This window comes from Leptodactylus fuscus, chromosome 6, assembly GCF_031893055.1.
Source record: "Leptodactylus fuscus isolate aLepFus1 chromosome 6, aLepFus1.hap2, whole genome shotgun sequence".
NCBI lineage: Eukaryota > Metazoa > Chordata > Amphibia > Anura > Leptodactylidae > Leptodactylus > Leptodactylus fuscus.
Genome location: NC_134270.1, coordinates 38864472 through 38890025, shown reverse-complemented (window position 1 = coordinate 38890025; position 25554 = coordinate 38864472). Strand labels below are relative to the sequence as shown.

The following is a 25554-nucleotide window of genomic DNA, read 5'->3' as shown; positions in this document are numbered from 1 at the left end:
ATCTGGAAGCAAGTCAATGCTATCTGCTTTACACTAGATGATACATGATACATCAATGGGAGTCTGGCCACTGATATCTCCGCTGATGGAGTCCTGTGCCCCCTATTTACCAAATAGCAAGATTAAGACCATATACACTGTGGTTCCATTCAACTCAATGGGTAAAATGAATAAATTATTCTGCTGTTTCCAGCAGTCCCACAGAGTTGCATGGAGAGGCAGCATCAATATATTACCACCACGCGATTCAAGTGATGTAGGTCGCAGCTGGGATGGGGCAATGGGGCAAGAGAACCCTGTTCTGACAATTGGTGTGGTTTCTAGCATTGGGACGTCCACTAAACTATCACTTTTCAACTATTACCACCAAGATATTTTATCCTATTGTATTATGACAACTACAGTTCATTATCTATCTATCTATCTATCTATCTATCTATCTATCTATCTATCTATCTGTCTATTTTATCTCCTATCTGTCTGTTCTATCTATCCATCCATCTTCTATCTGTCTGTCTATTTTATCTCCTATCTATCTATTCTATCTCCTATCTATCTATCTATCTATCTATCTATCTATCTATCTCCTATCTATTCTATCTATCTATCTATCTATCTATCTATCTATCTATCTATCTATCTATCTATCTATCTATCTATCTATCTATCTATCTATCTATCTATCTCATATGTATCCTATCTATCTATCTATCTATCTATCTATCTATCTATCTATCTATCTATCTATCTATCTATCTATCTATCTATCTATCTATCTATCTATCCTATCTCCTATCTATCATCACAATTTCTTACATTGCTGCATGGAGTTTGCAGGCTCTCCCCATATATGCATGGGTTTCCTCCAGGTACTCTGGTTGCCTTCCACATGTCAAAAATATACTGATAGGTAAATTGGTTTTCTGTAAAACAATGGACCTTTGTGGGTGTTGGGGATGAGTGCCTGTTCGGCAGCTACTAACTCCCCTACTTCACAATGTTCCCCTCCGCAAGAAAAGCAGGTTATAAATGTCTGTAATTTGTCCTATTATTATGTAACACATTAGCTTTTGGATAATACTAGAGACAAAAAAACATGGGATTAACATTTTGTGTCTGTTTTTTGGTACAATATTAAATACTTTTGCCAACATTCTTAACATATGGACGTTCCACACTTCCAAATTTTTTTTTTTTTTAATGTAGATTGTGAGCCCCACATAGAGCTCACAATGTACATTTTTCCCTATCAGTATGTCTTTGGAATATGGGATGGAAATCCATGCAAACACGGGGAGAACATACAAACTCCTTGCAGATGGTTTTATGCCCTTGGCGGGATTTGAACACCAGGGCTCCAGCGCTGCAAGGCTGCAGTGCTAACCACTGAACCACCGTGTGGCCCCCCCCCCAATTTTTTTTTGTAAGCACCATCATCGCTTCTTCTTATCGCTATGTACATATCAATGCATCTGCTTCAAAAACACATAAGGATGGCAAGCATAAGCATTGTCCAAGAATGTCTGAATGGTTTCCTAAACAGATAAGATGTTCCGTACACAATGTGGCCATTAAAAAGGACCTTTCTCCATCTCTACCAACTCCACCTCTTTGCATTTTTTAACAGTTACCCCTCCATTTTTCTCTAGCCCCTACATTTCCCAAGCAGTCTGTCAGGTCCTGCCTGACACCGCCCAGTTGACAATAGACAGAATAACTGTACTGAAACTACTAGCACTGGATGCTCCAAAATGTTGGGGGCTAAGGAAAAAAATCCAACTGCGCCCGAATAAGTGAAGTAGCACCTACTGAAGAACTGGAGTTGGTGGAGGTGGTGAAAGGTTCTCTTTGACTAAGACTTACAGCTACCAGCTTGTGGCGCCTTGTTGGTTACCCATCACTGCCTGTAGATTTGGTATACGATGGAATATTATTTTGAACATTTAGCGAAAAAAATTGCAATTTTTCAAAAAAATCTTTTTGTGAATCAGCATAGCCAAAAAAATAACAATTGTATTCCATCTTACACATTCATGACATGACCCCACCACAATGTGGGATTTCTGTGGTCCAGGAAAGTCAAGCAAAAAAGGGTACATTATAAATTTTTAAAGGGGTTGTGCAGGATTAGAAAACATGGCTCATTTCTTCTTTACAGGACATTACGTCCGTTTGTCACAACCACGCTTTCCATTTTAATGGGACTGAGCTGCAGCACCGCCATATTACCGAACGACATGAGATTACTGCCCGAGAAGGAGAAAGCAGCCATGTTTTCTAATCCTGCACCACCCCCTTTATAATGGGAATATCTCTTCAACTTCATGAAGACTTGATACACAGAATACAGATTATTTGAGCATATTTACATTTCCACACAATTAACCAATCCAACGCAAGCATCATGCAATCGAAGAATAGCATTAAAGTTGAAAGTCTACCTAAGTTACATTTCTGCAAATATTAACGACGACCTGTCTACACTCCTGGGTTTTGCTAAAAACTTGTATTGTTCATGAAATAAGAATTCTGGAGAAACTTTTCTTAACTTTTTGTTGTTCTGCTTGTTTGTTATTACTACTAATTATATATATATATATATATATATATATATATATATATATATTGACAAATGGGAGTGACCAGTTGGGATGTGTCTCTACACAATCTACACTGTTCACTCAGTATTGACAATGAAAAACTGTGCGGGCACACGTCCTGCGAGAACGTGAATGGTAACACCCAATTTCTAACCAAAACTTGCCAAAATTTTGCTTAACCGTAGAATAAGTGAATTTAGACAAATAACAGCAGTGGATCTGGGTCATTCTTGGTGACATGCAACTAATCAATTACCAGATTTATAAAAGTCTAAATCAGAGATTTTATCAACATCCCTTGATAATAACGCCAATGCTGAATAACTTACCCTCCAACAATAGCTCTTTTTGGTAAAGGCTATACATGTGGGACAATTTAGCTTAATATGTTATGAGTCACATTAATGATGGATGGATTTACATATAGCGAGGGAAACTCGAATCCAAAAAGAAGTTCCACCACTTCGAACAATCTTTTTATTGTTTAATGTATCTACAATTTCAAAATGTTCCGTTTTGCGTTTACAGCTCCTATGTATCTCCATGCTAACAGACTACAAACTGTGTAGTCTCCTTCTGCGGTAATGACAACCATCTACCTACCAAAGAAACGGAATACGGAAAACGGAAAAATCAGACAACATACGATTTGAATGTAGTCTGCTACCATGGAAACACACAGATTTGCATCAGGATTGTGCACGTAAAACGAGATCTTTAAGACTATTTACAAAGCCGCTTCATTTTAGGTACATTGTGGTTATGGTTACGAAGAAGCACCTTCCCTTCAAGAATGATCAAGGGCCATCCTAAGACCTACATGAAATTATTCAGGCAGCCCATTGACATAAAATATTGAATCAGAGGGTGCAACCAACCTGAAAATATGGCCGCTGGACCCCAAACCAAAATACATGCAGGGAAGTGACATACACACATGTAATGAAGTTACCATACCTGGGGTGGTGGAGGGTGTGGTAGTTGTGGTGGTAGTGGTGGTTGTTGTGGGTGGTGGGGGAGTGGTGGGGGGATCTGGATGAAAAACAAGGAAAACAAAAAATCCAAATTAAAATAAAAAAAAAATAAAATAAAACACATCACAAAAAACCACAATATCAATGGAAAATCAGTAGGATATCAATGCATCGATGGAAACCAGCACACTATTAATGTGGAAACCGAGTAGGATATAAATTGCAAAGCATCCGTAAAATGATTATGAAATAAAGTAATTAAAGGGATAATTAATATAGCAGTAAAACAAAAACAGACATATTATACAAACAGGAAATCAGCGGGAGAGTAATGAGAAATATATATATATATTAACATGGAATACACAGGACACAAATACTTGCAATGCAACAATCTGAAACTCACATAAAATTCATAGAAAATAAAGAATAAAAAACACCACATACAAATTTAAATTAGTAATGATGGCATTAAACCTGCAAAAGCAGCCTGTCAGCAGGAGATATCAGAAATAAAGGCAAAATATTGAAGGACATAACAAGCAATGAGCATAGAAACCGCCGCGTATTTCTCTAAGCCGTGGCAAGAAACATCAAGCTAATTAGCTCCATAAATGCTTAGCATCGCTCTCGTGTCTCGCATACAAGGACTGTGTTTTTGGCTATACTTGCTTAAAAAAAAGTCCACCGTGCATATAACTTTCAGAAAAATATTGGATTTAGTCGCCAAAATATACATAGAGGATAGGGTCCTATTTGCTTACACGGGTCTTTCACCACCTCCACCAATTCATAGTTATTTAGTAGATGAGGTCCATCAAGTCCATCTTATAACCCTACAGTATTGATCCAGAGATAGGCAAAAAACCCCATGAGGTTTATGCCAATTGACCTATTTCAGGGGAAAATATTCCTTCCCGACTCCAATCTGGCAATCAGTATCAAAAGCCTGGATCAACGCGTCCTTAAAATCTAGAACCCACATCTCGTAATATTGTTCTCTTCGAGAAAGACATCCAGGTCCTCTTTGAACTTGTTCCATAGATCCACCATCACCACTTCCTGGGGCAGAGAGTCCCATAGCCTCACTGTTCTTACTGTGAAGAATCCCCTTCTATGTTGATGGTGAAACTTTCCTAGAGGATGTCCCCTTGTCACTGGACTAGGAGTAAAAAGATCTTTGATCCTTTAAGGGTCTTCACTCCACTGATTCTAGTTCACTTGGAATTTTTTCTCTAGTCTTCACTATTCTTGAGCAATCAATGTAGTTAATTTTGGAGACTGATATGCCAACTAGACTTTCTAATGTCAAGAGGGTGGTGTCAGGCAGGAACAGACAAGGGGGTGGGACTCTGAGCTCTAATACTGTCAATCTGTGTTTGGAGCAGAGTCATGCTTCTTAGCCTGCTTCTGTCTGGCATTAACCACTTAGAGACATTAGAGAATCTAGTTAGCTTATCAGGATTAAAAAAAACAAAAACAAAAAACGAACTGCAGACTTCTTGGGAATGGTGGGGGCTAGAGAAAAAATAGTGCTGGAATCAGTGGACTGGTAACGATTAAAGGATGAAGAACTTGAGTTGGGGGAGGTGGTGAAAGGTCCACTCTAAAGTCCAATTATCTTTCCTCCCCAAGTCACCATATCACCTATCCTACATCTAGAGATTACGACACTTGGTTAAGCATTTTAGGCATACAATTCAATCAAAGGAAAGAAGGGCTGGCCTACCGAGTGTCCTGTTCTTTAGTAGGTTTACACTGTCTATAGGTTGTTGTACACATTAGTCATAATTAAGTTGACAGTTCACCAATGAGGGAAAGATCTCCTGTCCATGCAGTCATTCACATTTTAGTACACGTTCTATGATAGAGGTTTAGTTTGTGAACCTCTACTTGGAGAAACTGATCAGAAACTGATCAGATAACAGATGCCCAAAGAAAAGAAGGCAAAAAGTAAGAATAAGACTGCAAGAGGAGATTAGACTGCAAGGTACTACGGGAACGAAATGCAAAGTTTCACATTCTATGTATGCTTTGTTGTGGGATTACTATTCTATCTTATCTAGTTTTGTAAACACAGAAAAACAAAAAAATCCGGGAAAAATGATGCTGAAAGCTTATAATTCTTTATTGGTTAAATGGCAACGCGTTTCGACACCTAACCTGGTATCTTCATCAGGCCTATCAGCACGGTGATATCTCAATATCTATTATCTATAAGTAATTCAGATAAAGATATGATTTTATGCATAAACTTGAGAAGGTTTAACATTTTATTGCAAAAAGTTTTAATAGGGTAGCTAGTAGTCTGTAACTAGGACCAGGCCCGTAGGAAGCCTTGAAAAGATAAAAACCCACGGATACCCTGCAGGTTATCAGCAGACCATCCCTGTAGCTTAAAGTGTAGCTAAACTTTTAATCCCTGTTTTTCCCAGTCAATGTAGTGACTGCAATGGACTATCAATGTAGTGACTGCAATGGACTATCTATCAATGTAGTGACAGCAATGGACTGTCAATGTAGTGACTGCAATGGACTGTCAATGTAGTGACTGCAATGGACTATCAATGTAGTGACTGCAATGGACTGTCAATGTAGTGACTGCAATGGACTGTCAATGTAGTGACTGCAATGGACTGTCAATGTAGTGACTGCAATGGACTGTCAATGTAGTGACTGCAATGGACTGTCAATGTAGTGACTGCAATGGACTGTCAATGTAGTGACTGCAATGGACTGTCAATGTAGTGACAGCAATGGACTATCAATGTAGTGACGGCAATGGACTATCAATGTAGTGACTGTAATGGACTGTCAATGTAGTGATGGCAATGGACTGTCAATGTAGTGACTGCAATGGACTGTCAATGTAGTGACTGCAATGGACTGTCAATGTAGTGACTGCAATGGACTATCAATGTAGTGACTGCAATGGACTGTCAATGTAGTGACTGCAATGGACTGTCAATGTAGTGACTGCAATGGACTGTCAATGTAGTGACTGCAATGGACTGTCAATGTAGTGACTGCAATGGACTGTCAATGTAGTGACTGCAATGGACTATCAATGTAGTGACTGCAATGGACTGTCAATGTAGTGATAGCAATGGACTATCAATGTAGTGACGGCAATGGACTATCAATGTAGTGACTGTAATGGACTATCAATGTAGTGATAGCAATGGACTATCAATGTAGTGACGGCAATGGACTATCAATGTAGTGACTGTAATGGACTGTCAATGTAGTGATGGCAATGGACTATCAATGTAGCGAGTGCAATGGACTGTCAATGTTTGTCACTTTAAGCAAGGAGGGAATTGCTATCTAATAGGTTCACAATCAAAAACCAACAGTGAATGACATGAATGTAGATTCCAATAGTCTACAAGGCCGACTGACTACAAAGAGAAGGTAAACAGGCATAGCATTGGAACAATTTGTCTGTGTGTCCTGCTGCGGCCCGGGCTTCTCTACCCATCGACCCCCAGCTGCTGCTACTAACTGACTGACCATTTGCTGTGACCAGAAAGACAACGCTGCAGAAGTTTTGTTTCAGATTTCAATTTTGGCTTGCACAAGGAATCCTGCAGGCAGCCTATGAAAAAGTGATGTCGGACTGGCACTGAGTGACCAAACTGAAAAGCAAGAAATAGTTTTGGATTGTGCATCGGACCACACACCGGCCCGACGTTCTGCTGTGCTCGAACAATGACCCCGCTGTGCCAAAAGAGGAAAGACACAGAGCACAGTGGCAGCGTGGCGGCAAGCGCAAAAATTAATAATGGCAGCTCATCTCATGGTAGTAAAAGATATTCTGCCAAGTGAATTTACGAGCCCTATGACCAGCCGGGACAGAGAGTGTGTAATCCGGAGAACCTTGAGGCAATGCAGCGACTGCTGGGAAGAGAATGTGTCATTCTAGCAGGTGAGGACTGAAATGTAAAGGTGGAAAGGTATGCAAAATCCTCGATACGTCTGGTGGCGGAGACAACGAATCTGCAGTTTTAATGCCAGCAGGGGTGGCCTAGTGTAAAATGACCTGACACATGCTCTGCCCATCTGTCCTTACAATACAATGGGTCAGCCATAAATTTTTGCATTACTTATTAAGTCCATGACATATTTGCTGCATAATTAATGCTGATAAAGAACATTTACCTACAGTCCAGTTCACACAGTGTTACTTTGGTGAGTAAAGAGACCCCGTCCCCTGCCCTGATGTGTCTCTTCTAGTACATTCTTGTATTCCCCATGTAATAGCAATTCTGGTGCAGGTTTTCTCTTCATTTTACAATGTCCCATTCCTCTGTTACCACCCCTGACAATGAATCAAATAAATGGGGTGTCAGAGACACATGGGCAGTAGATATAATGTCAGATTGGTGGGATCCAACACCCAGACCCCGCGCTGATCAATAGCCATATATAAGGATTACTGCAGGAAGAAGCTTTGCTCCTATTGAAGTGAATGGGAACTAAGCTGCAGTTCTCCAGCACCACAGCTCTGGTGCCATTCACTTCAATAGGAGCAAAGCTGCCTCGAGTCATATACCTTATACAATGCTTCCAGCCGCCGAATCAGCAGATTGGTGTGGAGTCCAGGTGTCAGACCCCCACTGATCTGATATCCATGACCCCCACTGATCTGATATCCATGACTCCCACTGATCTGATATCGATGACACCCATTGATCTAATATTCATGACTCCCACTGATCTGATATCGATGTCTCCCACTGATCTGATATCCATGACTCCCACTGATCTGATATCGATGACTCCCACTGATCTGATATCGATGACTCCCACTGATCTGATATCCATGACCCCCACTGATCTGATATCAATGAATCCCACCGATCTGATACGGATGACTCCCACTGATCTGATATCCATGACTCCCACTGATCTGATATCGATGACTCCCACTGATCTGATATCCATGACTCCAACTGATCTGATATCGATGACTCCCACTGATCTGATATCGATGACTCCCACTGATCTGATATCCATGACCCCCACTGATCTGATATCAATGAATCCCACCGATCTGATACGGATGACTCCCACTGATCTGATATCCATGACTCCCACTGATCGGATATCGATGACTCCCACTGATCTGATATCCATGACTCCCATTGATCTGATAACCATGACCCCCCCCCCCACTGATTTGATATCCATGACCCCACTGATCTGATATTCATGACTCCCACTGATCGGATATCGATGACTTCCACTGATCTGATATCCATGACTCCCACTGATCTGATATCAATGAATCCCACTAATCTGATATCCATGACTCCCACTAATCTGATATCCATGACTCCCACTGATCTGATATCAATGAATCCCACTGATCTGATATCCATGACCCCCACTGATCTGATATCAATGAATCCCACTAATCTGATATCCATGACTCCCACTAATCTGATATCCATGACTCCCACTGATCTGTTATCAATGAATCCCACTGATCTGATACGGATGACTCCCACTGATCTGATATCCATGACCCCCACTGATCTGATATCCATGACTCCCACTGATCTGATATCGATGAATAGTTCATTTGTATCTATTTGTCACAGGTCTTGGACAACCTTTTGAACTGATAACCGGGTGTTATGTCAAAGCTGTGTGTCCCTATACAGCCTGATCCTGTCCATGCTGATAGGGACCTCGTCAGACTACGTAGCTACACACCTATAAGTGGTAAGACATAGCTGTGTGTTAGTAGATCAGTTTCCAGGAGTAATAACAGAGGAATGGCAAAATGCTAAGGAAAGATTCTTAAGTGCATGCAGATGGAGCAGTCACAAAACAAATCCTCATATTGTGTTAATGAACCACAATTTTGTGCTTACGTAATTTGCATAATGTGGGAAATTGTGAAGCAAGCGTTTGTTAACACAAGGACGCTACATCTGTACGTACATTTACTAAAACCGACATGGAAATGGAAATGCTTGATTTCCTGATGTTCATCTTGTGTTATATTTCCGCCAGCTCGGGGTGTGGCAGATTAGTATTGGATATCTGGATTTTATTATACAATGATCTATATAAGACTCACGTGTAAGCCCTTATTCACACCTCACTGTTATGATCAGTGTTTGTACTCCGAAGTAAACTGAACACAAAGATGAGGTGTAAATCTATCTTTTCCTTGGTTCCCTATATCAGTGTAGTCTGCACTCCTGTCTACAGTCTACAACAGTATGTCCAACAGACATTGCAGGGTGCAGACGTGTGTATGTGCCGCTGCTACGCCATCCAAAGCGGGAACATTGCACTCCCGTTAATAAGATCCGTGGGGTCTCGGTGTAGGACCCCCTGCAATAGGACATTATCACCTATCCAGTGAATAGATGAATAGTGTCATTTCTATGTTATGAATATTTGGGGTGGAGAGGGGCTCATCTCCAGAATCAGCGCTGACACTGATCACACACGACACCAGCCTCTCATTCTGCAATGTGGATTTTAAGTTTGACATTTTTTACAGATAACATGATGGTATTGCTTAAAACTGGTGACAGTCAGGGAATAATGTGAAATTTAATGTACATTTGTCAGATTCGGGAGGTATGAATGAAAGGCATTTAACCCTTCAATGTGCGCCCAGTTTCTCATGAACACTGTACTAGCAAAATTGGAGAAATGGGTATAATTAAGCCTATGAATATACATAAGCGTCATTATCCTGCTTTATTGTAGTGAAGAACAGCCGAGGAACAAAGATGAAAGCTCAGAATAAGAGAACCGGCAGGAATTTAAAGTGCACTTACAGATATCCTTACTAATATTATAAATGTGAAAGTTTGTGTGTTTGGATGTTTGGCTGTGATTGAGGAACAAACATCCAAACATCCAAAATCACAGCCAAACGGATGAATGGATTTTGGGGAAATTTCACACATACCTACATAGGCTACTTGAGATATTGCTCACTCCCCTGAAATCGCCACAGCGATCGGCGAAAGTTGTCTCCGGCTCCACCGCAGGACGTGACATGACGTCAGCGCAGGTCTTTCAACGGGCCTCCTATTGGTGCACAGCGGTGTGTCGGTGGACCACAGGGACAGCAGAGCGGCCCCGTACGTTGGCGGCGATGTGTGCGTGAGCCACATGAGCAAGTGCACACTGAAGAACATGGTGGCTGCCCGAATTTCCGGAGCACCGCTTCCATGCCGGCCGGCTGAACATTGCCTGATGCTGGCTTACTATGCGGCTACGCAAGTCCCCGCGTACTGTGCGGCTGGAGGAGTAGATGTCTGGGAAAAGGAGCACACATGCCAAATGATGTTGCGGCTGCGCCACACATACTTCCCCAGCATCTATATGGTGAATGCAGGGAGGAGGGGTTTTGAGAGTGTGGGTTTGGGGGAGAAGGGGAAGAGTGAAGGGAGTTTGGGGGTTCAAGGGTAGGCCCGCGGGGGAAGTGGGGTGGGGTGGGGGGGGCCCGGAGGGTTTTATGTGTGTTGCACTGGCAGGGGCAGTTGTCGCGTGCCGCGGAGGGGGCCGGCTGCTGTGCGTGGGCGGGAGTGGTCGCGGGTGCGCCACGGCGGAGGAACGGCATCGGTGCTGCCACGCATGCGGGGGGGGGGGGGGGGAGAGGGCAGGTGCACGGCGGGAGAGAAGGGCCGTACAAGAGGTGAGTCGCGCAGGGAGTGAGGGGGCCGCGGACGAAGTCGCGGGTAATGCTAATATATATATATATATATATATATATATATATATATATATATTTTAACACACAAATATATGTCCATTCACATATATATATATACAGACTTTTTTTTTTTTTTTTTAAATAAACCCCCAACCAAAAGCACTACAATGTCAAAGGGCAGCAGAGATTTTGGGCAATATTTCACGATCAGCAGCACAAATCTCTATCCTGTCCTGGACCTATCCATAATTTTTCAGAGTAGTAAATACATGTCACTTGCAATCCAAGCTAAAGGGCTCGTTCACATCTGCGCCCGTACTCCGTTCTGCAGGTTTCCGTTTCCTGCACAAATGAGGGACAGGAGATGGAAACCTGCCGGCATGTTTCCATCCCATTCATTTGAATGGCCTTGAAAAGTGTCTGCCCGTGTCGAAACTGTTTTTTTTAAACCGGACACAGAGTCAGACATGCAGTACTCTGTGTCTGGTTTAAAAAAAAGGTTTTGACGCGGAGCGCATAAAACACTCACCGGCGCTCACAGCTGGACTCGACATGACAGGTTTCTGTCTTCTGCATGCAGAAGACGGAAACCTGAAAACGGAGTTCAGGCGCTGGTATGAACCCAGCGTAATGAGAACACACAGAAATCCACAATGATTTTGCAGAGAAGTTTGATTGTGTTACATTTCTATTTTTGCCACAGATTTTCGCACCAATACATTGAAGGGGGTGCAATCTACAGTAAGAGTTTATTTCTAACATAAGGAGCCTTCAGATTTAATAACACCAATATTTCCACTCTATGTGCTGTAATGTAAGTTGTTGCAGATACATCCTAAGGGTATGTTCACACAATAGATATGCATTGAAAAAAAACACATTATTTTACACCTCTTATAGTAACTAAACTAGTTGCAAGAGGCATTTTTTTATGTAGATTGTGAGCCCCATAGAGGACTCTCAATGTACATTTTTTTTTTTTTTTCATTTTTGTTGTCCTTGGTAGGATTCGAACCCAGGGCTTCAGTGCTGCAAGGCTACAGTACTAACCACTGAACCGCCGTGTTGCCCCTGTAAGAAGCATTGTTCTAGCTATATTGACACTTTTCTCAGGTCGTCGGGGGTAGGATGTAAATAATCCCATCGGGCACGCTGCAGTCATCACAAGTTACGCCTTGGTTGTGGGTTGTGGCATAAATTATGACAGTAGTCTATTCCAAGTATGAGCTGGCAAAGATTTTAGTCAAGAAACCCAGAGGATGAGCCTAATATATTATGAGGTGTGCACCTCGCCATGGCCAGTCTTCACCGGAACAGGGAAGAACAAGACTGGTATACAATATGCCAGTCTTGATGAATTCTCCCATAGTGTACTTTTGTCAGGGAACCTGCAGACATCCAAGGCTGACCTCAGGTCTCTGCCAGATTACACTACAATTAATAGGGATTTTCTATGTGCATCCATATGCCACATGGTGGTTACAAAATGCTGTACCCTACAGAGGATTTCTTAAGGTGGATATAAGTGTAATACACTCTGGCAGCTGAAAGTTTGTTACAGTTACACCCAGTCTAGCCCTATGTTTTCATGAATTGCACGTGATACATATATACTACACAGGTATAGCATTGAAGCACGATACTAGAACCATTCCAAAATCTTTGACCTAATATACATATCCTGGAGACCCCTCCAAAGAAAGCAATGCCACCCAACCCTTAAGGCGGGCATATTCTGGTACACCGCATCACCAGTCCACGGTTGTAAGAATCTGATTTTACTTACAGTTGCTGGGATGTTACTATTCTGTAAAGGCGGCCATATTTATAAAAGTAAAAACTGTTGGTTGTCACTTTTGCAGCAGTTTCCCAGCGGTTGATGACAATCTGTCACTTTCTCTGTGTGTACTGTTAATAACATAGCGACAGTTTATCATCTGCAGCAGAGAAGCCACTGCAAAAGTGACAACCAATATGGCAGCAGAGCCTGCTGTTACTTCTGCAAAAATGGCATCTGCAATAGACTAGAAAAAAGCCAATATCTTAAAAATAACAGGATTAACACGTTAGCTATTGCTCGAGATGATTCATTTTTACTACCTAGGTAAAGAGAGTCATCGTTTCCCAGGACAGAGGAAGAAGATAGATGTCCGTAGAATGGAAAGCAAGTGGGAAAGATGGAGACCGTACCGCGCGTATCACATTGAAAGGAATAGGGAAAAAAGCAGCCCATTCATTTCAATGGGGAGCCCACGTATGCGGCCTCCCATAGAAATTAATGGGATCTGCTTTGTATGCGCTCATTCTGAACACGTTTTACGTTTAGAAAGAGCTTAGCGTATACTCAGTGTGAATGCACCCTAAGGCTGAGACCCCACATTGCGGAAACGCAGATTTTTTTTGTTGCAGATTTTGTTGCGGTTTTTTGAGCCAAAGCCAGGAGTAGAATGAGTAGAAGGAAGAAGTATAAGAACTTCCTATATGTTTCCCATTCCTTTTGTTGCCATTCTTGGCTCAAAAAACCACAGCAAAATCTGCAACACAAAAAGCAGCGTGTCCACAACGTGGGGCCTTAGCTTAAAACTTCCTCCCATTGTTTTTAATGGGAAGCAGGGACTGAAGCCACTCCGCTGACCGAATAAGTAAGTAAAAGCCATGGCAGAAAGCTGGACGGGCAGAATCAGAAGAAGAATTTTGGGTAAAATTAACGTAAATTCCTATTCCATTTTCACTGCCTGAACATACCCTTAATTTGTATGGGCTACTGCTGACTGTACCCAATGGCCAATATCAGAGGATCAAGCAGATGGATTCCATCTGCCCAATCCTTTTGTTCTCTGCTAGATAATTCTCCTCTTTGTCCATTCTGAACATTCTGTATTAAACCATTACCAGGTTCAGTGTTCATGTGTATGTGGAAGATAGAAGAGATCAAATGAACAAGGGTGTTTGGCCAACAGTTAGTTTACAGTAAGGTGTATGGCAGACTAAGTTCACACTGAGTAAACGCTAGCTTATTTTGTAGAGTAAAATTACACTTGTAAATTTTGCTATCCCATTGACTTCAATGATATTTTTTACACGTGTAAAAATACGCTTGTAAAAATACGCCTGTAAAATGTCATTGAAGTCAATGGGAGTCTTATTTTTACACGTGTATTTTGCAAAAATACACGCACGTTTATAGTGTGAATGTTAGTCTAATCATCAGCTCTTTGGAGTCCTATTAGTGATGGACGGAGACTGGGGCTGAGAAAAGGAGCCTGGCAAATAGAAACATTTTTCATTAATAAGATATATTACAAAGTTTCTTCTATTCACCTGTACTGTACATTTATGGAAAGGTGTTGTATATTTGTAGGTACATCGATCATGTTACTTATTCGTCTAGACCCAGTTCACATCTGTGTTCGGTAATCCATTTGGGGAGTCCACATGGGGAGGGCCCGAATGGACTACCGAACGCATTGGCAAGCCGTGAGCAGTGAAAGAACACGGACACCATAGACTATAATGGGGTCCGTGTGCTTTCCGCGCGGTCTCCGTACGAGTAATGCAGACAGGTAAGTAGATCGTGAAGTACTTTTCTGTCCGCATGTTCCGTGCAGACACCACGCGGACCCCATTCTAGTCTATGGAGTCCATGTGCTTTCATAAGCTCACTGCTTGCCAAAGCGTTTGGTAGTCCATTTGGGGGGATCCGCATGCGGACTTCTCGAATGGATTACAGAAAGCAGATGTGGACCAGGCCTGAGAGGACGAGACTGTTAGTGCATGTGAGACTGACAGTCTGTCTCTTCTCCGAATACTATTAATCATAACAGACTGAATAAGAGGAGGGGAGAGGAAAACAAATTGCTGAGACATGTTGGGGAGGGATGAGATATCACAATCTGCTCATTTCTATCACTGCAGTGAATACAAGCATGGATAAGAGGAGCAGCAAGTAGTCCAGGCATTGCTGCCATAATATAGACGCTATAACTCGCCTGTGCTACGCCCATCTACAAGTGTCCTTACAGATAGGATGTAAGCAAACCCTACAGCGCACTCCTTCCCACTGCAGAGTGCTTTCTTCTTTTATCCTATTTATATATTCCCAGAGAACTCCTTTAAGGCTGTTATAACTGATAATATGCCAAATAGGCCATCTAGCTAACAAAAGGGCGGTGACCGAGCGAGCTGCCAGCTCCGAAAAATCATTAGTAATGGATTGCTCAGACAAGCTTTTGGGTTTCCTGCCAAGGCATCGCTGCTACGATTCAGCGCTCCTGACGAAAAGTCACATCACATCTCTGCCGAAGCGCTGGATCACTGATCCCAATTAGGGATGAGCAAATCTTGAAAAATTCTATTCTCCATCAATCCTCCAAAATGCGAATGACTCTGATACACTGCAAAGCTTGAACCTACAGAATAAACCGTACCATCTCCGATCCTAATGGAAAAATGGCTTACACATTGCCATGGGACAAGCAGTTGCAATACCAAAGTCTTAAGTAATGTTACATAACTCCACAGGGCTATAAGTCCTAAGATATTCCAATTATAGAGATGTCTATATAGAACCGTGTACAAATAACGCCATATGGTGCCCTGAGTACGTCATGTGATGTAACTTTCACGAGTCTAACCATGCAACGCTCTTTTCTATCCCTGTAGGAGTCAATAGAAATGTTGTATTACTGTTGTGCGCGAGTCAATTCCCACTGACTACTATGGATATCTGGGTCACCTCCCTCGTCTTCACACATTTTTACAGTAAAAACTGGATTCCCTACCGTAGTCACTCATTAGGGAGTCTTTGTGAGCTCAGACCTCTACTTAGCAACAAAGGAGGTGCCCGCTGGTGACAACGCTGGGCCTGTCCTCCCTGGAAAACTAATGTTCTTGTAGATCATAGTCACTGTGATGGTAGATGAGACCTAGATGAGGTAGATGAGGTAATGCATGGTTTTATTTAATAACATTATTTAGTAGGGTTGAGGAGGGGGGGATATATTATTCCAGTGCATCTAAAATAAGGCAACTCCGCTTTCCGTTTTGTGTCTACAGGTCTGATGCAGACCTGTTGGCGTCCGAGGTTACACACCAGCCCCATGTCATACTTCCTTCCACCTGTCTGTTAATTCTTACTAATTTACATTTGGTAGGCTGCCAAGAGGTCGGAGGATGGAAATTTTACTGCAGGGTCAGACTTAAAGGGGTTGGCCAGTTTCAGCAAATAAAGGTTATTGTTTGTAGAATGAAAAGTTATACAGTTTTCCAATATACATTCTGTATCAATTCCTCACGGGTTTTCTAGATCTCTGCTTGTTGTCATACTTTGTTTACGTCCAGTAGATTAAAATCAGTCCATGGTCATGTGATGTAGAGTCCATGGTCATGTGATGTAGAGTCCATGGTCATGTGGTGTAGAGTCCATGGTCATGTGATGTACAGCCCATGGTCATGTGATGTAGAGTCCATGGTCATGTGGTGTACAGCCCATGGTCATGTGATGTAGAGCCCATGGTCATGTGATGTGCACAGCTCGTTACCGAACAGATGTCTGATTACTATGCATTAACTATAACAAGCTGTACACCTGTGTGTTCATGTCATGACTACAGACTGTATAACACATGACCATGGACTGTCCATCACATGACCATGGACTGTCCATCACATGACCATGGACTGTCCATCACATGACCATGGACCGGTTCCATCCACGAAGTAAACAAAGAATACCAGCAAGCCGATATCTATAAAACTATGAGGAATTGCTACAAAATCTATATCGGAAAACTGTGTAACTTATCATTACACAAAAAAAATGACATTTATTGGTTGAAACTGGACAACTCCTTTAAAGGATTTGTTTGCCGTCTGTTACCATGGAAACATACAGGCCTGTATAGGAGCTGTAGACTCAATATGACAAAATTGACACCATTTACAAAGCTATTTTTAATTTCAATGGATCAATTGGTTGCGAGGTGGACTTTCCCTTTAATACGGACCAATTCACCTCTCCTGACATGTCCGTTTTAGTAAATATGTGTGTAGTTTGTAATACCTATATGCTGTGCCAATCCTCTGGTGTTTAGGCCTACGTATGTGCTGCCAGTTATGGGTTTGTTCTTACGCAGTCTGATACTGTACAGTTCAGTCAGTGCTGTCTACACACTGTGCAAGGCCACACCCCTTTGGCAATCGGAAGAACAACACCCAATTGTCCATTCATTCATTTAGGAGGAATAACAAAAAACTAATATACATTTCTAAGCAAAGATACTCTACAATTGTTATTTGCATGAAGGATTTCTCAGAACATGTATGTCAGGATTGACGTGAATACAATTCCATACCAGTCTGCACCTACAATCCCGTGTCCTAGTGACCGTGAACTATTGTTGGTACCAGCGCCGCCGCGCTGACTCGGTATCTAAAGTCAGCTGGTTGAAACCTTGTCAGTTTTTAATTGTCTTATCCTACTTTATTCCGCGGGGAATTTTCTCTGTAACTCTGCCTTTAATTGTGTGATTTCTATAATAAAATCAATTAATTAATCTGGGCATATCCCGGCGCTTTATTATACCGCTCTTTATTCTGTCTTTGTTAGCAGAGCGAATTACGCTAGGTATCTTAGGATTACAAATGACAGACTAAAATGACTGGCTAATGGGTAGCCGTACTGCGAAAGACGAGAAAATACGAAACGTAGAGTAGATTGGGCCCAAATCTGTCCTCATTCCACAGTCGCAGAAAGAGCGGATTGTAAAGGCCATTCAGAGATGAAAGCAAATTTATGATTCTGGGAATTAACTGCGAGACTAGAACATGTTGTGATTGTTTAAAATATAACAAGGAGATTTTTTTTGATGTTTTCCCCGTGTGTAGGTGTGTTTGTCTTCAGTGATTGTCAGGCTTGTCATCATGGAACGGTTTCTTTTAATGAATCACAAGAAGAAAAGGTAACATGGGTGCGGAAGGTATTTGGCTAAATATATTGAGAAAGACAGAAGATGGGGAAGATCTGTAACGGAAGAAATTAGAGAAGATATATAGTATGTAAGTATATTGGGGTTCATGTAGTATGGCACTACGAAGAGTTTTGTGAATTGATTTAAAGGGATTTTCGGGCGGGGAAAACGATTTCCAAAAAGAGTACTCACCTTACTGATCTCCCCACCACTCCTTACCCATTCCCTGTTGGTCTCTACCTTCTGGTCCCATCTGGAAATACCTACTAAGTCACTACTGGCTGAGTTGTCAGACAGTTCTTGTGCATTGAGGGGACGTGCACACTTGCGTCGTGATTCCGCCGACATTCCGGGATAAACAGCTTGGCGGCGGTCATTTTAAAAACCCATTTATTTCAATGGGTTGTTAAAGCAAACCGTGGATGTCCTTAAGCAGCCTCTCCGCCGTGAAACCGAGAGAAGGAGAGGGGTGTAACAGTGATGAGTGGGAGTGGGGATAGCTTAGCTTAGCATTGCTAGGAAGGGATAGCTTAGTGGAGTTCAGCTAAGGAGACAAGGGGGGGGGGGGGAGCAGTGAGGTTTTTTTTGCACGGTCACAAAGTCGGATATGCAAGACTTTGTGTCCGTGCATAAAAACGGTTTCATCGTGGAGAGGCTGCATACGAACACCAGCGGTGTGCATTAAAAACCCATTTAAATGAGTTTTTAAACTGACCACTGGCAAGCCGTCCTCAAGCTGTTTTTCCTGGAATTTTGGCAGAATCACGGCCGGCGGACAGTGGCAAAGTGTGAACTTTCCGCTAAGAAAGGATCAAAAACATGAAGACCAGCAAACATGAAGACCAGATTTAATTTTTCCTGCCAAACAACCCCTTTAAAAATTCAATACCATGTCACTTTGCCTTATGATGGAAAAAAGTTGTGGGGTTTTATGGCTAGGGCCTCACGTTGTGGAATCGCAGCTTTTTTTGTTGTTGCAGATTTTACTGCGTTTTTTTGAGCCAAAGCCAGGAGTGTACTGAGCAGAAGGTAAAAGTATAAGAGCTTCCTATATGTCTCCCCTTCCTTTTGAAGTCATTCTTGACTTTGGCTCAAAAAAACGCAGCAAAATCTGCAACATAAATAGCTGTGTTTGCGCAGGAGCGGCCTCAGCATAAAAGCTGTTTTTTCTACCAGAAATAGTCCCAGCATTATGTTTTTCCTATGCTGACCCTCACTAAGATTTCTGAAAAGTCACGTGTGACTAGGTAAGGTAATTTTGTATATGTAAATCTTCACTTTTCCACTTTTTGGACCAGGGGTTACTTTTACTCCCGCACCAAATCCATACACCCTGTTGAAAAATTTAGCACATCCTACACCGGGGAAGACATTCTGATTGGACAGTGTGCCAATAACGATAAATCTCCTCGTAGTTTCTATGCATGTAGATCTATACATTTCCTCAGCACGCCTGTCACCAGGAGGAGCAAACTGAATACTGATTCGTAGAAATCCTATCGAACGCAACCATCTTGTGTGAATCAGTCCTTAGAGTCCTAGCCGCAGACCTGCTGCTAAAGTCAAGGTATTTAGAGATGAGGATAACCTCTCCTGACGGGTCTGTTTCACTAAATACTTGTACTCCTCATGAAATACAAATTCTAGGGCTTCAGGTCGTTCCTACTAAAAAATATTATCTATTCATCTGAACGGGCACCATGTAACACCCCATGGCCCACAGCGTCATCTCAGCTAACCAGTTAAATCCCCTGCCTCTCTGGTTGTCCCCAATATTGTTTATTTACTTGTCCCACACTGATGACATAATTATATTATATCCACAAGACCGATCCATGGACTGAGGAAGGAGCCAGTCTGACACAGAAACGCGTCACCTATATATCAGCAAAGTATCTTGTCTGAATTACCAGCAACGACTGCACCCACTTCTCTCAGCACTAACGTCTTCCCATTATTTTGGGTCTCCCACGTGACCATGATAACATGAGTGGTGACGCATGCATATAAGGCGTGTGATTGGCTGCGGCGATCATGACGATCTACAGCAGATCTACAATGCAACAATGTATTGGCACCTGTCCTCCTAGATAATGCAAAACTAAGCGCCACCTTAGCATTGAGTGCTGTGGGACCAGAGTCGTAGCAGGAGTTGGAGAGAGGAGTCGGTGTAGATGGTATGGCCTAGTGACTCCACAGCCCTGTTACCGCTGTATTTTGAGAAGCCTTTCACAAATCATCTATGGGGTATCATAGTCATTGATTCTTATGACAATGCGGTCACCAGTACAGGGACTCACCAACAGCTGGAGAGAAGGTGACATACGAATCTGCAGAAGGGATGACTTAAGGGCAGAGGTGTAACTACTGGGGTAGCAGCTGCCACAGGGCCTGGGACATTAGGGGGCCCGGTGATAGCTGCTACTGTTGCATTTTTTTTTGTTTATTTTTTTTAATAGGCCATTAGCTGCTGGAGTTACTCCAGATGGTAACAGGCCCTTTTTACTTAACTCTTCTGGTCTACTTGTGTGTCCCTGACGTCACATGACCGGAGCCTGCGTCCTTTTGTGACGCAGGCCCCGAGTCATGTGACGTCCTGTATGTAATTGAAGATGGCCACCATAGCCGGAGAGTGCGTCGGAGCCCAAGGAGAGGTAAATAACAGTGTTTGTTATGTTTGTATCCCCCTTAGGTCTCCAATTATTTTACTCTGGAGTCTGAAAAGACCCCAGAGTATAATAATTGTTCATGGGTGTCCACAATGGGACATAATACTGTGTTCAAGGGCCACTATGGGGCATCATAATGTGTGTGGAGGGACCACTATGGGGCATCATACTGTGTGTGGAGGGACCACTATGGGGCATCATACTGTGTGTGGAGGGACCACTATGGGGCATAATAATGTGTAGAGGAGCCACTATGGGGCATAATAATGTGTGCAGGAATGCAGGAGGGGAGAAATCTGTCGGTCCGGGTCTTCGGCGTCAATTGGGGAGGGGGGGGGGGGCATGTCAAAAATTCGCCTTGGGGCCCAATTATTCCTAGTTATGCCACTGTTTTAGGGGTAAATGCACAGATGAGTGAGAAGTCCCACTTAGTGATTGATATCTATCTCTATGTCCAGTCATATAGAGAAGGCTGTCGTTCACTGAGTAGGACCGCCCACTGGACTCCTAAGAATAGATAGAGTCAGGATTTGAATGAATAAAATATTAGTTATATTGAATCTTTACCCACAAAACTATATACCAATCGGCTCGGCCGCACGCTATCTTACCCTGACACCGCCATGAGTGTATTAGAGTCGCATGCTAGGCATGGCCGCTTCCGTAATAACCCAGCTGTTCGCTCCACATTTCCCAAGTGATAAAATAAATAATAAGGTGTTAAATTGGGGAGCACTTTCATGTTTCGGCGGCCACCTGTTAATGAGTCACGGTTCCCCAAGCCCTGATGAAAGAGATGCAGAGAAGTAATCTGGCTTTGAACTTGCGAGGAAGGTAGGGCGAGAAGGGAGCGCGGCGCGTGTACTCTGCGTGTGATAGGAGACGTTAGCAGGATGTCAGCCTCCAATCACAGGCACATCTGGAAGTCCCTTTATCTCTCCCCGAGCCGGCCTGTCTGTAATTAATACATCAAACCCTTAATTACAGACAGTACTTTTATGAGTGCTCAGGGAATATGGCTGCAGAATGGTGTCACTGTCAAGATGACAAAGACAAATAGAAGACAAAGTGACAGCTTAATGTGGCACCGAGTCTTGCTATGCACTGCTCGTGCGTGTGATAGAACTAGACTCATACATGTCATTGTTCCAGAAAAGTATAGAAACACCACTTACAAATGATCTATCAAGACCTGTCACGTATGGAAGTGATATTGGGGAGGGGGGACTCACATCTGACAAAAGCTGAATTCAACAGAAAAGCCAATAGAAGATAATACAACTCTTCTGTATCTCAGAAACGTGCATCTAAAACGTCTTAGGACTTTAAAAGTTTATTAAAAGTTGCATTTATTTTTTCACAAGCTTTGGCCACTAGGTGTCACTGCCATGTATGGAAGTGCTATGGAGATAACTCACATCGGACAAAAGTTGAATTCAATAGAAAAGCCAATAGAAGATAAAACAACTCTTCTGTATTTCAGAAAATGTCTTAGGAGATGAAAAGTTTATTAAAAGTTGCATTCATTTTTTCACAAGCTTTGGCCACTAGGTGTCACTATGTATGGAAGAGCTATGGGGGGGGGGGAATCACATATGACAAAAGTTGAATTCATACAAATAAGCCAATAGAAGACAATAAAATAAATCAGAAAAATATATATAAAATGTTTCAGAAGTTTAGGAGTCTTTTAATTATTGCATTTATTTTTTCACACATTTTGGCCACAAGGGGGAAAACTCACATCTGTCAAATGTTGAGTTCATATTTTAATACAAGTAGGCCAATAGAGGACATTGTAATTCTATTATACTTTGGGAAAGTACACCTAAAATTTGTGAGAATGTTAGAGGTTTATTATAAGCGGAATTTATTTTTTCATACAGTTTGGCCACTAGATGTCACTGTTTAGTTCATTGGTTTTCATTACATGTTTTTAGTACCGGCACATTGCTATTGATATAACAAATCCAACTTTAAAGTGTATTTAGTTTCCCTTATTAGGGGCAAAGAATGATTAATAAAGTATTAATTAAGTATTAATAAAGATAGGAGGCAAATATCAATTCTGTGTAGCCATGATGGTCACATATACTACTCCAGGATAACTGTAATGTACTCCGGTAAAATGTGTCCAAATTAGCTCTTTGTTCTGAAGGAGTGTTAATTTATACAGTACTGTGCTAAAGTTTTAGGCAGGTGTGGAAAATTTTTTTTTGGAAACCAAGAATGCTCTCAAAGATAGAAGTGTTAATAGTTTATTTTTGTCAAATAACAAGATTAAGTGAATGAAGAAAAGAGAAATCTAAATTCTATCAATATTTGGTGTGATCTTTGCCCTTTCTAGGAGGAGGAGTCCTGCAAGTGATGATCCAGCCACCACAGAGCCCTGATCTCAACATTAACCAGTCCGTCTGGGATTACCGTATATACTCGAGTATAAGCCGAATTTTTGAGCACAATTTTTGTGCTGAAAAAGCCCCCCTCGGCTTATACTCGAATCAAGTAAAAGAAAAAAAAAAAGAAAAAAAAATTATATATATATATATATATATATATATATATATATATATATATATATATATGACCAGCTGCAATATCAATGTATAGAATCTCCCATAAACTAGTGAAAAAAAAGCTTTAAAAAATATATATAATAAAAAATAAAGTAAATAAAAGTTCTAATTCCCTCCTTTCCCTAGAATACATAGAAAAGTAGAGAATTGTTGTGAAACACAAACACATTAGGTATCCCTGTGTCTGACAGTGCCCGGTCTACTGAATATAGGGGATCTGCAGTGCTCCTGTTCCGTCAGGAAGGGGTTAATAGGAGCACTGCAGATACCCTATATTCAGCCAGGCTGAACTCCAAGTGGGGGGGGAAATAACTCAGTCCTCAAGCTCAGGGAAGGGGCAGACAGACAACCAAAACACCCCCTCCCCTTCCCCAGCAACTACTGCACCCAAAAACTCCGACCATTTTAATTTTTGAAATTTTCCAGTAGCTGGTGCATTTCCCCCCTCGGCTTATACTCAAGTCAATAAGTTTTCCAAGATTTTTGTGGTAAAATTAGAGGCCTCAATTCGGGTCGGCTTATACTCGAGTATATACAGTACATGAACAGACAGAAGGATTGGAGCAAGTACTGAGAAGCAGTGGCGCAATGATCGCGGTCGTAGGACGTGTGACCGCAACTGGGCCCAGAGTTGTATGGGGGCCGCGGGTAGGTGGAAATGGCCGGGGCCCCAGACACAGAGGTTGGGGAAATCCTTGTTCCCTGACCATTATACATATTGTTAATAGAAAGGGGCCGACTCAAGAGAGGTGTTTAACTGCTGTTAGCATTCAAAGCAGACACACGGACCTAAGGAACTAGTATTGAAAATAAGTGACTTCTATAGGAGACTGCTGTAGGCACGCCCTGTGACCTGTGCAGACGTTGGGTGGAGTTGTGACCATAACTTATTGTGGAATGGTGAATCCTGTGTTATCTACATATAGGTGTTAGCTGTCATTGTACTCTTGACTGTGATGATAATAAGATGATTGCTTAGGGGGCGTTCACACTAATGTCTTGTGCGGACATTAGCATTGGACACTAGCTGTGTCTGTGACATTTTGCATTGATTTAAATGGACATCAGGTGCGTTCTTTTACAGTCCGTGTCTGTCCTTAACTGTCCGTTCCCAAAGATGTCCGACTTTTCAAGCGGACAGCAAAACCCAACAAGTAGGTTTTTCTGTCCGCTTGAAAAGTCGGACATCTTTGGGAACGGACACTTTCTCTATGGCCCTGATCGACAAACCCACAAAAAAAGTTTTTTTTGTGACTATTTAACAGAAATACTGCTAAGGTTATATAAAAGTATATAGAATGGCAAGAAAAAGAAAATTGACAAACCCTAAACTATGGCATAAGGCTCAACACAAACTCTCCAATTTACACTTCTTATTCATCATCATAAAATAAGTAAAACGTAAGGCGTTAACGTGTGAAAAATTATCACCTTTTTATGTATTTCATAGTTTTACACTTTATCATTAATAAACTTAAAAATCTGCAATGGCAGAATTGTTATGTAATACGTCATCTCTGCAGGGGGGAATAATCCGTTACACAGTCCCCCACCAGCAAATATAGAATATAGGAGCACCCGAGTAATGAGAAGGGGCCGCCTAGAGTGGACAACCCCTTTAACACTAAATATTGGACAACCATTGGAATGGATATTAATATTGGACAACCAAGAACTGGATATTAAGGTCGGTCATTACCTGGGGAAGACCTAGAGCCCTTTATGAAAATAGAAACTTATATCTTATTATTACGAAAGACAATAGAAGACATAGAATGAGTCAAGAGAACACTCTGTGCCACCATGTTAACATATTACGTTATAATCAATGTTGGCACAGCAGGTGGGCAAAGGCATCTGGAATAGTGTTGAGCGAGTAGTATTAGATCGAATACCTTTGCCGGCACAGGAATGCGTGTAATCGGCCGAACACCAAGGGGTTAAACGCATTGAATATTCAAAGTGTTTAACTCCTTACTGTTCGGCCGATTACACGCATTCCTATGCCGGCGAGGTATTTGATGGATTACTACTCGCTCATCACTAATCTGAAAGGCAAAGGTATCTCCAGACACTT

The 25554-nt window shown here is 41.9% G+C and overlaps 1 protein-coding gene across 5 annotated transcripts in view; it reads right to left on the bottom strand.

The window, feature by feature from the left end:
• CADM1 (cell adhesion molecule 1) overlaps window positions 1-25554 on the bottom strand; it is a 246941-nt gene that overhangs the window by 29794 nt on the left and 191593 nt on the right. For 3 of the 5 annotated variants that reach the window (XM_075279758.1, XM_075279754.1, XM_075279755.1), the window contains one exon: window positions 3558-3632. The exons of the other annotated variants lie outside the window; for them this stretch is intronic. In XM_075279758.1, coding sequence (XP_075135859.1) covers window positions 3558-3632 — 75 coding nt within the window. The remainder of the gene's footprint in view (window positions 1-3557; window positions 3633-25554) is intronic. 5 annotated transcript variants of the gene reach the window in all.